At 46.3% G+C, this 14,045-nt stretch overlaps 1 protein-coding gene across 1 annotated transcript in view; it reads left to right on the plus strand.

The window, feature by feature from the left end:
• Positions 1 to 14,045, plus strand: part of dlg5a (discs, large homolog 5a (Drosophila)) — a gene marked incomplete in the record, with an annotated part of 55,900 nt that overhangs the window by 40,134 nt on the left and 1,721 nt on the right. The window contains 19 exon segments of the mRNA XM_048232913.1: positions 293 to 1,022; positions 1,314 to 1,456; positions 2,178 to 2,295; positions 2,736 to 2,862; positions 3,173 to 3,291; positions 3,675 to 3,773; positions 4,138 to 4,306; positions 5,014 to 5,091; positions 6,794 to 6,956; positions 7,185 to 7,318; positions 7,703 to 7,867; positions 8,658 to 8,823; positions 10,321 to 10,469; positions 10,908 to 11,078; positions 11,574 to 11,770; positions 12,085 to 12,228; positions 12,811 to 12,941; positions 13,225 to 13,334; positions 13,712 to 13,821. Coding sequence (XP_048088870.1) covers positions 293 to 1,022; positions 1,314 to 1,456; positions 2,178 to 2,295; positions 2,736 to 2,862; positions 3,173 to 3,291; positions 3,675 to 3,773; positions 4,138 to 4,306; positions 5,014 to 5,091; positions 6,794 to 6,956; positions 7,185 to 7,318; positions 7,703 to 7,867; positions 8,658 to 8,823; positions 10,321 to 10,469; positions 10,908 to 11,078; positions 11,574 to 11,770; positions 12,085 to 12,228; positions 12,811 to 12,941; positions 13,225 to 13,334; positions 13,712 to 13,821 — 3,223 coding nt within the window.

The following is a 14,045-nucleotide window of genomic DNA, read 5'->3' on the forward strand; positions in this document are numbered from 1 at the left end:
GGTGAATGCACACACACACACACACATACACACACACACTTGCACATATACATGTGTTAGCTAGAGCACAGTTACTTCAAATGACATCTGTTAATGAAAGAACATACTTTAGCACTACCCGTATGCAAGGTCTGACTAAACATGCACCTGAACACAAGCAGCAGATAGTCATTAAGAAGTGCCGCTCCCAGTAGGAGCAGTTTCACAAATCAAGTGAAGTGTTGAACTCTGCAGCTGTACTTGCTTTTTAGGGTGCTACTGACTGATCATCTTTCCATGATTCCTGTCCTAGTTCTTCCCTCAGAGCCTGTCGGGTCAGAGTCTGTTCGAAGTGGCCCGTGAGCTGGACAAGAGCCCGAGCGGGAAGCTGCCCGGCGCCGAGGTCCTGGCGCGCAACTGCCGCAACCTGCGGCACAACAGCTCCACGCAGACGGACATCTACTCCCCCGAGAGCCCGGCGTCGGCCGAGCCCAGCCCGCCCCCCTACCAGGACGTGGTGTGCTACCAGCGGCACCTCACCGCCAGCCCGCACCAGTCCAAGCGGCCGCTGACGTTCCACCCGGCCTCCGTTTCCGCGGCGACGGCGGCAACTGCCGCCGAGTGCGTCAGCGTCGCGGTGGACATGCCCCCGGAAAAGAGCCACACGCCCCCGAGGAGCAGCGGAGGCACGTGGCCCCGGGTGCTGGCGGGAGGGCCGCCACCGTCATCGTCGTCTTCGCCGGACGCCGCAGCGCCGCTCTCCATCTTCCGCGTGACGGCCAAGCGGCGGAAGCCCATCTTCGACGCCGACATCTTCAAGCGGCCCGACACGCCCACTAAGCTGGACTACGTCACGCTGTCCAAGGCCCGGCCCCAGAGCCCTCGGACTGACGCCCCGGCCAACCCCCCGACGCCTCCCACGCGGAGCGACTCCTTCAAGTACAAGCACAAGCAGCAGAGCAGTTCGGCGTCGGACTCCACTCTCACCACCGGCTCCCCACCGTCCACCCCCTCCCAGTGCCCCCCACCATCCGCCCCAGGAGGTAGGACTGCTCGATCAAAATCACAATCATTTGGGTCAATATTACAATTACACGATTACTGGATACGATTAATGATTTTGGAAACACCAACCATTTTCTAACCTTTCATTTCTAAATCTGTTTCTCAGTATACATTTTTGATTCTTCTTGATGTTAAGAAAGTAGTTTATTAATACAATTAATACAATAGTCACTACTATAAACCAAACCAAATATGGCAAAACAATTGCATCTCAATTATGTTGTTAAGTCCTAATTGAAAATGGATTTTGATTTCTGGTCATACCACAGGCCAACTAGGAGGAGAGCTCAGGACCCGAGAGGACGTAGCGGTCAGAACCGGCCCGGAGCAGGAGATGAAGAGGCCCAGACCCAGCTCTGCCCCCGCCCCACGCCGACAGCTCACCCCTCTCAAGATCCCCATACCTATGCAGGTAACACACACCAGCACACCTGTACAGGTGGCAGAGTAACGCACACCCAAACACTATTAAGTAGGTGCCAAACTCTGGTGATAAACTTAGACATAAAATGTTACACAGCCCAAATGGCTCCAATTGGGTATTCGGCCGTGAGTCCGCCTTCAGATCCAACACCAGCGTACCTGACACATCTCTAAACCATCACTCAAGCTGCTTTCTATTCATCATCACCCCCCCACACACACACACCCATACCCCATACACAGACACAATATACCTTTTTAATTACTACTTTTAATTTATTCTTTGAAGTTGAGCTGGCTCTTGTGCAAAATAATTGAATTACTTATAATTTCTTTTATGAGTACATGACAATAAACTACTTGAACTTGAACTCAAGTCTCAGCACTATGAGTGTTATTGTGGTGTTATTGTATTTAAAGCAGCAATGTAGTGATGGTACACAGTACATCTAAGTCCACTCCATTTGCCAGCACCTATTATTGTTATGTAGATGTGATTTATACCTTCTATTATTGTTTCTGCATGCACACACTAAGCATGTGAACCATTGTCAGATGACGTATGCTGCACTACAATGTGTTGTGTGTTGTTGATCAAATAAATGTGTTTGGAGAGCTAGACGTTGTCCAGTGCAACTTCCTTGTCCATGACGTGCTGCTGATTGACTGTGATGAGTCATGCTCACATGTTGGGCCTGTGTTTTGTTCAGGCGTACGCCAAAGACGAGCGCTCTCCAGACTCCCTTGGGCCCGTCGACTTCTCCCCCACCCCACCTCACGCTCACATGGGCTTCCCCCCGCCAGGCTACCACGGCCCTCTTCCAGGACGTGAGTCTCTCACACACACACGCAGTCTCAAACACACATGCAGTCTCACACACACAGGAACGAACAAACACACACTCTCAACACATGTACACACACACACACACAGACAGACACTCAACACACATACACATACTCTCAACAAGACAGACACTTCTCTCTTTCTCCATTTTCCTCTTGCTCCACATGTCCATCAGTATATCCCCTAAATGTCTGAAAACCATATTTAGTGTACCTTTCAGTAAACTATGTATATTACTGTATATCTATTATCATTTAAAAGTATTATAATAATAATAATAATAATAATAATAATAATAATAATAATAATAATACCAATAATAATAATAATAATACTTGGAATATAATTGTAAAAGTATCATTTGGACTGAGTAATTCTCTTGTTTGTAATTTATGTCCTAAATTTGTTTCTGTATTGACAGAGCCCTCCCCTCGTGGCCTGTCTCCCTGTCCGGCTGTCACCACGGTGATGCACAACCCTGTGTACACAGCCTGGAGCCACTGGGTCAACAGCAACACCTGCCCTCCCGCACCACACTCACGCAACAGGTATGCTCGCGGTTACGGCAAGCTCCAGAAGAATCAACAAAAAAACTCAATAAAACTCGACGGGAATCTGGACTGCATTGATTTGAATTTCTCTCTCTCTCTCTCTCTCTCTCAATACCAAAACACATACTGTAAATGAACACTTTTTCAAAAAGTAACCAAAAACGCATTTTATTAATATGATGGGGCAAACAGGGTTTTAAATTGTCTCTCCTCTTCTATGATAACCTGATAAGATGTCTGTCTTTCTTTCTTTCTTTCTTTCTTTCTCTCTCTCTCTCTCTCTCTCTCTGTTGTATTGTGTGTCCAGTCCTCAGCACCATGGCCGTCTGAGTCTGGACCTCAGCCACAAGCGCTCCAGTGAGCTGAGCGATGGCGCTCGCCGCACTCCGCACAGCACCAACTCCCTGCCCTCCAGCGCCAGACACGGTGGGCTGAACACACACACACACACACACACACACACACACACACACACACACACACACACACACACACACACATATCACATCTTAATACCACCCCACACCCTGGTCTACTAACACACCAGACTCATGAGGCTGTGGCATGGGCTGGTAGATACGTGTGCTATGGTATTATTTTTTCTGTGGAAGGGAAATGGAGATCGTGTCTCCCGTTGTTCTTTAATCAATGCACAGAGGTTAGTGACTTGTGCAGTGTCTACAATGCTGTTAACAAGCTCTAATTTATTGCTGGTTTGGTAAGTCCTCCATAAGCTGTACAGTAAGAAGTACATAACCCAGTGGCATAGTGTACTCATCTCTCCTTTCTTCTCTTTCCGACTTTGGCAGGTGGGGTTAGCAGTCAGTATCGCGCTGAGCGAATCAAGATCCCCTCAACGCCCCGATACATGCGCTCCGCGCAAGGCTCCACACAGGGCTCCGACAGAGGTAAAGCTACAAAGCCCAAATCTACATCCTTCAGAACACCATAGCAACAATTGGCACGCATGTGGCTGGAGAATACAGCTGTTTGCCACAGTACCACAATCATATCATGTAGGAGAGGTGATTAGCTGTCACAAGGTGCCACAAGTCAAGTCGCGTCACATGTGGCACCTTTAAAAGCAGCAGAAATTGTACCATAAGTGCTTCACAGTTAATGTTGATTAATTAAGAGTAGAAATTAACACGGGTAAGGTAAAAATATAAATAAAAAAACAAGCAAAACAACATTAAAAAAAAGTCATCCCCTTTAGACTAACTTGTGCTTAATTGTGTTCTTTCTTTCAATCTGCCCTTTTTGTCCCTCTAGGCTCCCTATCCCACTCGGACTGCAGCACCACCAGTCTCATCACCCCTCCTCTATCCCCCCTCAACCTAGAGACCACCTCCTTCGTAAGCAGCCAATCACAAGGCTCCATTTCCTCCCACGTCAGGCTGTCTGTCAGCCCTGCACCAATGGGAGACCGGAGAAATGACAGGTACAATCAGACATTAAAATCTCTACTCTTTGAAGAACTAATGCTCTTTACAAAGGCTACATAATTATACTGAGAGCATCAAAGTCTCCAGCTGTCTGCTTCATTTCACCTTAACATTTAGTGATCTGTGGGGTTGTTACGTAATTGGTGGAGTTGTCTAGAGGTTCTGTCATGAGTCGAAGAAGGGTGTCATGTACCACCGTGTCCCTGGTGGATTAACTGACATTTCAGCTAGTGACCCACTTCAGGTTTGTTTTAACAAATGCCACCAAATGAAATGTCACTTCACCAACTTCCCACAGACAATTCTGTTTCTTCTGATAGCAGATCTGCCAAGAAAAAGGAAAATGGCGATGACTTTTTGTATCTTTTCGTCCACCTCTTTCTGTTTTTTTGTTGTTGTTTTTTTAAACTGCCTATACAATTTAAACCCTTAGGGCCAGTTACCCATCCATGGATTAAGACCAGTTCTAGACTAAAGGAACATTTCAATGAACATTTTTAGTTCAAAAAACCTTTACGCCTAGAACTATGATTAACCCAAGTACAGGAAACTGGCCATAAAACTCACCCTTCTCGTCATCTCTCATGACCAAACGCGCCGCGTCTCGCTCTTCCTCGCCGTCCTCTTCCTCTCTCAGCCTCTTTGACTTCCCCGTCCTCCCGCTCCCTCTCCCCCTCTCTGTGTCCCTCTGCGACTCTTTCAGACGTCTGTTGTGTAACAAATCCTTTCCGAGGCTCCCTCGGCCCCTCCGGCCCAAGTTCGCCTCTCTGAGGAGCTTAAGGTTGGTTCTGATCCATCCGCACTCACACCCAGGAGATGGGGATGTCCCAAATCACAAGCCTCAGGACCGCGAGGGAGCCTTGCTCGCCTGACTCAATCGAATTCAATTTAGTTTATGAAAGGGTGAAATTTGTTAAACTTATTTTATTCGATATGCAGTATGAAAGGGTGACATTTATCAAGCTTATTTAATTTGATATTCACGACACTTGAGAAAGGATAGGAGTTCAAAATCACATATTTGATTAATATCACTGAAGCACTGGGAATTTCTGTGGAAATCTGCAATGCAGCCCATGCTTTAAATGTAATTGTACATGGTCTGCAATCTTCAAGTATACTTGCTGCAACTGAACTTTTTGATAACTTTGTTGATAGAAACCTCTGAGGAACTGATGATATTTTGGGACATACCCTTCCACCAACTCTCTTGTTTCTCTTGTTTTGTCTCTTCAATGTGAATGTCTCCTCTCCATCACTGACATTGTTGCACTTCAACAGGCTTTCATGCACATTTCCTGCACTTAGTCCCCTTCCTCTAGAGAATTTTCCTCTCTTTAGCCAGATTTCCTTTCCTGGGTTGCTAGCTGAATGCTTGTTTGTGACTGGAGCTTGAGCGTTGTGTTTTCCTCTTGGGTTGGACCTGGAGCGGCTGCATGAGTCTGATGATTTGGGGCTGAGAGAGTCACTGCATGGGTCACATCTCCGGAGCTCCTCGGCTTTATTTGGTCCCTGTGTTCTGAAAAAAAGAAGAAAAAAAACAGCCTACTTGAGGACACCAATAATCAGTTTATCCTATCCTCAGCCTATCTCTAAATCCACCAGATCTACCCTTGCAAGAAAAAAGCAAGCTTCTTCTTTTAAATTCACTGTTGTTATGTAAGGAAAAACAGCGTCACAATAATATCAATGCCTTTCCACCTGCTGCTCACCCCTACCTCAGATATTGATCTGACCATGGACTAATGGAATAGGAGAAAAATGCATATGGAAATATTAATGAACATAAAATAAATATACAAAGCAAGGTGCTGTTTAAGGACCCTAAACAGTCCCCTGCAGTACACTGGGCACTTGGAAAGTAATTGGTAGGCAAGGATACCTGTTGCTTTTGAAGTTCCATATTTCTTCATATATTTGGACCGTACTGCAATTCATTCCAGATTAGAGAAACTAGAATTTCATAATTTAGTCATTTATTTCAACACCACAAGGTTTTTTTTCTTTTTTTTTTATCTCTAGTAATGTGTAAATGCAGTTAATTTGTATCCCGTAAAAACTTTATTTAAAAAAATATTTCTAACAGCAGCTTTAATCTTCCTTTGTTAATCTAATCAACAGGAGACCCTGGCCCATCTTAAGAAAAGTCACGGCCATCACAGCCTAGTGTTGCTTTACCAAACCTCATCCATCTCATCCAAGCCTACAGTAATTTAGTGCAACCCTGCTTTTTCTTGGTACACGATACCCTTGTACAGCTCGCTGTAGCCTGCAGTGTGTTCAAACCCAGCCTTGCTAAATCCTGTCCCCATGAACGCAAGCGAAAGCACACCACAAACAATATCAGATAGTGTAACTGCATGTGACCAGTAACGTATGAGGGAAAACTGTTGGACTGCAAAGAAGCAATATATAAGTTGCTGTGTTGGGTTTAATATAGCGAGAATCCTGACTCATAACGATGATGATTAACGTGTGTCCAGGCCGTATCTGGAGGAGCCGCGCGCCGTGACCATCCACAAAGGGGCCGAGCCACTGGGCATCTCCATCGTCGGCGGGGAGAATGGCGGCATCTTTGTCTCCAAGGTGACGGGAGGCAGCATCGCTCACCAGTACCAGCTGGAGTTTGGGGACCAGCTGTTGGAGGTATTGCTGTTAGAATATCAGTCTTCACTTTTGAAGATTGAAAGATGTTCTGACTCATAGCATGAAAATAGCTGCATCATTGGAGTAAAAAAAAAACTGTAAAAGGCGTTCTGATTCTTGTACACTTACTCTAAATTCACCTTTATCACTGTCATTGTTAACTTTTTGTCTTTTCGACATTTCCCCTCTCTCTCTCTCTCTCTCTCTCTCTCTCTCTCTCTCCCCCAGTTTAATGGCATAAACCTGCGGAATGCTACAGAGCAGCAGGCGCGGCTGATCATTGGTCAGCAGTGTGACACAGTCACCATCCTGGCCCAGTACAACCCTCACATGTACCAACTGGGCAACCACTCGCGCTCCAGGTACCTGCCTACTGCCCCTGACCCTATCCCAGTGCTCTCAGTGCTATCCCAATGGCCCCAATACTGCCCAGGCATCTGCCATCCCAATGCCCCAATACTGCCCAGGCATCTGCCATCCCAATGCCCCAATACTGCCAGGGCACTATCATCCCAATGCCCCAATACTACCAACTTATACCCATTGCATTACCCATCTACCGAGTCACCTGGGCTTCAGGGAGTAAAAGTCCTACTGTGTATTGGCTCTGTCTGTGCACTTAACACAGGCGATTTCACTAATTAGCTGATCTACCTGACTGAAGAGTTGAGCTCATTGAAATCAGTGAATGGTTGGCGTAGTGAGTTCCCTGTTTTGGGGTGTTGACCGTACCCATGTTCTCTCAGTTCTAGAATTGATCCAATCAGCAGCCATCCTCCGTCGCACGGCAGCGGAGCCACGCCCCCTGATGACCACTCCACTATCGACACGCTGAGCGAGCAGGACGAGGGCACCATGACGCCGCCCTCCAAACAGACCACACCGACCACTAGCCCACGCAGTTCTGTCAGGTAAAAGCTTCCACAAGGGGTCAAGACATTAGGCCTAGTTTATACTGAGAGCCATCAACCAAGGATCTTTGGCCTAGGCTACAAGCACCAGGCTTGGCCCTCAATATAAACAGAGAGTTCAAGGTGAAAGGGTCAAGAGTTTACCAAGCTCAGGGTCGAGAACCCACCAGGTCGATGGTAGTCTTCAGCTCACTTGAGTGTTTTTGTGTGAAGAAACATCCTCTAAAGACCCTCCATGGATCATCAGTAGGTGATTACTTTACTTTTGTTGTGGACTGTCGAGGGTTAATGTAGCGTGTTCCATTTAGACTATTTATAAAGCAGCTCAACATGTAATGACATTTCGAGATGGCGGCGCATGTGGCAAAGCGCTGAAAATCTGTTAAAGATAAAAAAAAATTCTGTTCCGGCCCTCTAAGGGTTTAGAGAAAGGCCATCGAGGAACCTTTAAATCCACACTGCTCTCACTTTTTTCTCTCTCACCCTTTCCCTCCATCCTCCCATCTCTTACTTCTCTCTCAACTGCCTGTCTCTCCTTCCATAACCGTGACCTTTCCATGATCTTTCCTTCTTTTTCATTCATTCATCCTTTCATTCATTGATTGATTGATTGATTGATTGATTCATTCATTCATTCATTCATTCATTCATTCATTCATTCATTTTTTCTTTCATTCATCCTTTCTTTTATCATTTATTTCTTTCTTCCTCCAGATTCCTTTAGTGTAATAATAATCTCTCTCTCTCTCTCTCTCTCTCTCTCTCTCTCTCTCTCTCTCTCTCTCTCTAGGCGTGTGCTCCCGGAGCCACGGCGGGTGACGGTGCAGAGGGTGCTGGGTGAGCTGGGCGTGTCTATCTGTGGGGGCAACCTGCACGGCATCTACGTGGAGCGGCTGGAGGAGGACAGCCCCGCCAGGGCCGCCGACGGGCTCATGCCCGGAGACCTCATCCTGGAGGTAAGTAGTGCAGAGAGTGTGTGTGTGTGTGTGTGTGTGTGTGTGTGTGTTTGCACATTTGCGCTTACGCTTCAACCACACTCGCATATGGTTCTGTATCTTTGGCAACATTGTCTTTTTCTGAATGGTCATAGCATTGAAGCACACTGAATGGAACTGGATTGAGACAGAAAGGGGGGAGAGAGAGATGGATTGGGGGAGGGTGTTGGGTAGGAAGAGAGGGGTGAGGGCTAGAGAGAGGGGGAGAGTGGGGGATGAAAGAGAGAGAGAGAGATGTAGGGTACAGAGAGAGAGAGAGAGAGAGATGAACAAGGCGGGGGGTCAGGGTGAACAAGGGATGAGAGAGAGAGAGAGAGAGAGATGTGGACAGGGAGTGATAAAAAAAAAAAAAGATGAGAGAAGGATGAGTACATGGGGTGAAAATGAGGGAGGGAGGGGGAGGGGGGATTTAAAAGAGATAACAAGTGAAATGAAAGAGACAAAAATGAGTCAGGAGGGGAGGAAGAGCAGAGATGGATGAGATTGCAGACAGAGGAGTGAGAGGAATGGGGGGAGGGGGGAGGTACATGATGGGCTAGAGATACAGAACGAGAAGAGGATGTTCACAGGGATGCGACAGGAGCAGGCGCTGGAGTTGAAGAGAGGACACCCAAAGATGAAAAGCTTTTAATCCCACTATCGGGCTCAAAAACCTGCAGCTGTCCGGAGCCCCGTCCATCCCCTCCGCACTGAGATGGAGAACTATGGCACTTAATCCCCCCCATCAACCCCCCCACCCCCAAATCTGACCCAATCCCTGCCTGTAATATTCCAACCCTCCCCGGGTGACCTGCCCTGCCACCGTCCTGCAAAGGCTAAACTTCAACAGAAGTTGCGTGCAGTTCGGCCTCGCGTTTGAGAATGACTTCCAAAGATGTTTTTTTTTTTAAGCACTTCTCCTGCATCCAATTGGGTGTCATTTGGCTCCAATCTTTACTCCCAGGGCACTTCCTGTGCAGTTCAGAAGCGTGTTTTAAGTTTTAAGTTTGGAGTTTAGAGTGCCTTTAAAAAGCACCGCTCTTTGGGGAATTGTTTGGCCCCATTTTTGTAAGGAGACACATTTTGTAACTTTTAATACCAGTATGTACCAGCATGCATAGTTAAGCAAGTCCTTCTACTTTCTTTACAGTTGATTCTTCACCAGCTGTTATATCATTCTCTGCTGTTTTCTCTACGGTCGTTACATTGTCTTGTACAGTTGAATCGATAGTGTCTGGTCTGCTCACCTTTGCCTGAGGAAGACCCAGCCTGGTCGAAACGTTGCAGCACTTAATAAATGTATGGGAGTTTTAGCAGAGTGCGGGCATTTCATTCCCTTTGTGGTCTGCTCACCTTCCCATAGGCAGTTGCATTGATTGACCATTGTTTGATTGACCAGTGTTTGTGTGTGTGTGTGGACGAGAGTGTGCAGAGAGGTGATGTGTCCCGTCCTGACCGGTCCTGTCGTCCCTCCTACAGTACAGCTCAGTGAGCCTGCAGGGCCGCACAGCGGAGGAGGCGTACCTGGAGATGCTGAAGCCCCTGGACACGGTCACCTTGCGGGTGCAGCATCGCCTGGAGGAGTTCAACATGCTGAGGGACAGCCCTGGAGATGGCTTCTACATTAGGTACACACACACACACACACACACACACACACACACACACACATCCAGTCACGCCAGCAATGCCAGCATACCATCAGTAATATAATTAAGTCCAGTTTTGTCAAGACAATCCTTGTTCATTAATCACAATAGTTTGACCTAGCCCTGTCTGCAGCTAGTTGTTGTGTTTTACCACAATGGTGCTTAACCTATAGTCCAAAAATGCTACTTCACAGTCGGGGAATCTGTGAAAAAGAGCCACACTGACAAAAACGATTTTGAGGCAGAAAACTATTAACCTCTACTGAAATCATTAGTGTATAAATTAGCCCTGACATATTGTCTCCTTCTCATTCATTTATCAAAAATGAGAGAGCCCTAATGATGGGTGTCTGAATGATTACCCCTGGAAGTACGTTGAAGTGCTTTACCAAATGTTTGCCTGTGTCTTCTGAGCAGAGCACTTTATGACCGCATGGCTGAGGTGGATGAGGACCTGAGCTTCAAGAAGGACGACATCCTCTACGTGGATGACACGCTACCAAAGGGCAACTTTGGCTATTGGATGGCCTGGCAACTCGACGAGAACGCACAGAGACTAGGCAGAGGCCAGATCCCCAGCAAATACATGTAAGGCCCACGGCCGCAGAGCAACAAACCATCTCTCTGCGTGCAGCACTCAGATATTGTTCAGAACTGTGTATTTAAGTTAGTTAGTTGACTGATAAAGTTGGCTGGCTGATAATTTAGGCACCTTTGTCCAATGTGGCACAGACTTCCAATGGTGGGAATCAAACCCCATTTGGACCGATTGTCTGTCGGTGACGTTCTCTCTGCTTCACCACGCCCGTATTCAGTTCATTTGTAATATGTCTAGTAGTCTGATTTGACACTGTGTGATATTAATGTGTCAAATCAGAATATTAATGTGAAATGTGAAACCTCCTTTTCAACACTTTTCCATTTTGGATAAGAATGGTGGAAAAATAATTTGGAACATGTCAAGGTCCAAAAGCTGCTTCTGTATTTAGAACTTTTGTTCTCCTGAGGGTGGAAGACATTAATAAGACATTCCCAGAATCAGATGGTAACACTCACCCACTATTTCCCCCTGGAAAACCAAAGGTTGGAGCAGGAGCTCCAGCGCCGGCTGAGCGTTCCGGACGGGAAGGAGGAGGCCTGCTCCAGCCGGAGCCTGTCGGCAGCTGCGCGGCGTTCCTTCTTCCGCAGGAAGAACCGACACAAGCGCAGCACGTCCCGCGAGGGCAAGGACACGCCTGCCCCCGACGCCATCAGCACCGACTCCATCCCCTACATGGAGGGTGAGATGCCCTCACAACCCCCACTTCTCCAAAGTGCTCAGGCTCTGTGCCTGAATTCAGAGTGTGTGTGTGTGTCTGTCTGTCTGTTTGTGTTAATGGGTCAGTCGGTGTGTGTGTGTTCTCTGAATTCAGAGTGTATATATATATATATATATATATATATATGTATATATATATATATATATATATATATATATATATGTATATCATATTATGTGTGTGTTTCTGTATATCTGTTTGTGTCAATGGGTCGGTGGTGTGTGTGTGTGTGTGTGTGTGTTGTTCATGTGTGTTTGATTTGCCTCTCTGTGCAGACTGTGTGAACGTGGCCTACCAGCGCGTCCAGAAGGTGGAGTGCATCTCCCCCAGGCCAGTGCTCCTCCTGGGGCCACTGGTGGAGGCCACCAAAGACATGCTGGTCAAACAGGCCGACTGCAAGTTCTGCAGATGCCCGCTGGGTGAGTTGGACACATTTGTTTTGTTTTTTTTAAGTATATTTTTTTGGGCTTTTTATAAAATTTGATGGGACAGTGGAGAATGACCGGAAGCGAGTGGGAGAGAGAGTCGGGGTGGGATCCTGAAAGGACCGCGGGGCGGGAATCGAACTCGGGTCGCCGGCGTACGGTGCAGGTGCCCCAGACACATTTGGTTTTATTATTTTCTATTGAATTCATCCATATTAGTATTATTTACACCATTATTTGATTGGACAGGATGGCCACACACTGATCTCTTTTAAGTTATTTATTCAAGACTGATATGTCGGCAAACAGCCTTTATCAAGGTTCACTGAATAAGCAACATGCACATTTTATTTTAATATCATCAGACCCTCAGCTCAGTGAAGCATGAACCTTTGACTTTGGCATTCAGAGCTGCGTGCGTGTGTATCACTTAGTATTTGTCAGATAGGATTATTTATTTTTATTTTTTGCCTGTTTTCCATTCAACTGTTGCCAAGATTGAAGAAGCTCCACATCCAGATTGTGTTATCATGCTGTCCTGGTTTGTATAATTCCAATCTGGCTGTTTTTGTGCAGAGGTAATGAAGGCATCCCAGCAGGCCATAGAGAGAGGAGTGAAGGACTGCCTATTTATTGACTACAAACGCAGGAGTGGCCATTTTGATGTGACCACTGTGGCCTCCATCAAGGAGGTGACCGAGAAGCAGGTAATGTTTGATTTCTTTATGTGTTTGTTTGTTTGTGTGTTTGTTTGTAATGGGGAGGGGGTGGTTGGGTAGTGTGGGGAGGGTTGTCCTGTATTTATTCCAATTTTATTTCTCTACATTGTGTCGGTCAGTCATGTCCAAAGATTCTAGAGTGGAGCGATAGCTCTGTTCTAGAATCTTTGGTCATGTCAATAGTATTTCTACTTATTAGCACTTGTAGACACTACTAATAGTTTGTGCTCTACACGGGAACCAAACTCACGTGTGCCCTACTCACCCCCAGGATTGCCACTGTCTGCTGGACATCGCCCCCCACGCCATCGAGCGCCTCCACAGCGTTCACATCTACCCCATTGTCATCTTTATCCGCTACAAGAACGCCAAGCAGATCAAGTAAGTCTGCATCTCTAGCAAAGACATCTGACGCTACATCTATTCAGTATCTTTGAATTAGCATTTGCTTCAAAGACCCCCCGCCCCCTTTCTACCACTTTGATGCGCTGCTCTTCCAGTGACAATTTAGACTGTTTCTACTGCCTGTAGAAACGATTCCACGTGTGTGTTTGTGTGTGTGTGTGGTATTTGATGTTGCATACATCTCATCATATTTGAAAGTTGGCATCTCCGGTGAGACCTAACTGGAGTGTCCCTGATTATGTAGTCTATTGACCTCACTGTCAATAATGAAACAAGGCAAAAAAGACCTGGTTAAGAAAGCTACCATATTACCAGAATTTCATATGATGTGAGTGTTTTTGGTTGTCTGTCAGGGAGCAAAAGGACCCTGTTTATCTGCGGGATAAAGTCTCTCAAAAACATTCCAAGGAACAGTTTGAAGTTGCACAGAAGACAGAACAGGAGTACAGCAAATACTTCACAGGTCTGTCTCACACTCACAGGAAACCCAATGAGCTATATTTAGATCTGTATTACATGTATGTAGTATTATTTATTTTGCAAATTGCTTTTATATTTAGCCCTAGTGGCAAACACATGTGGCAAATGGTTTATCTCTCCACTATGTTCATGGCCAGTGAAGCTAAAGTCACTGCCATGCTGTATTGGCTAGAATGAAACTGGGCTAAACTCATCCTTTTGTTGTTT

The sequence above is a fragment of the Alosa alosa genome, chromosome 22, assembly GCF_017589495.1.
Source record: "Alosa alosa isolate M-15738 ecotype Scorff River chromosome 22, AALO_Geno_1.1, whole genome shotgun sequence".
Taxonomy (NCBI): domain Eukaryota; kingdom Metazoa; phylum Chordata; class Actinopteri; order Clupeiformes; family Clupeidae; genus Alosa; species Alosa alosa.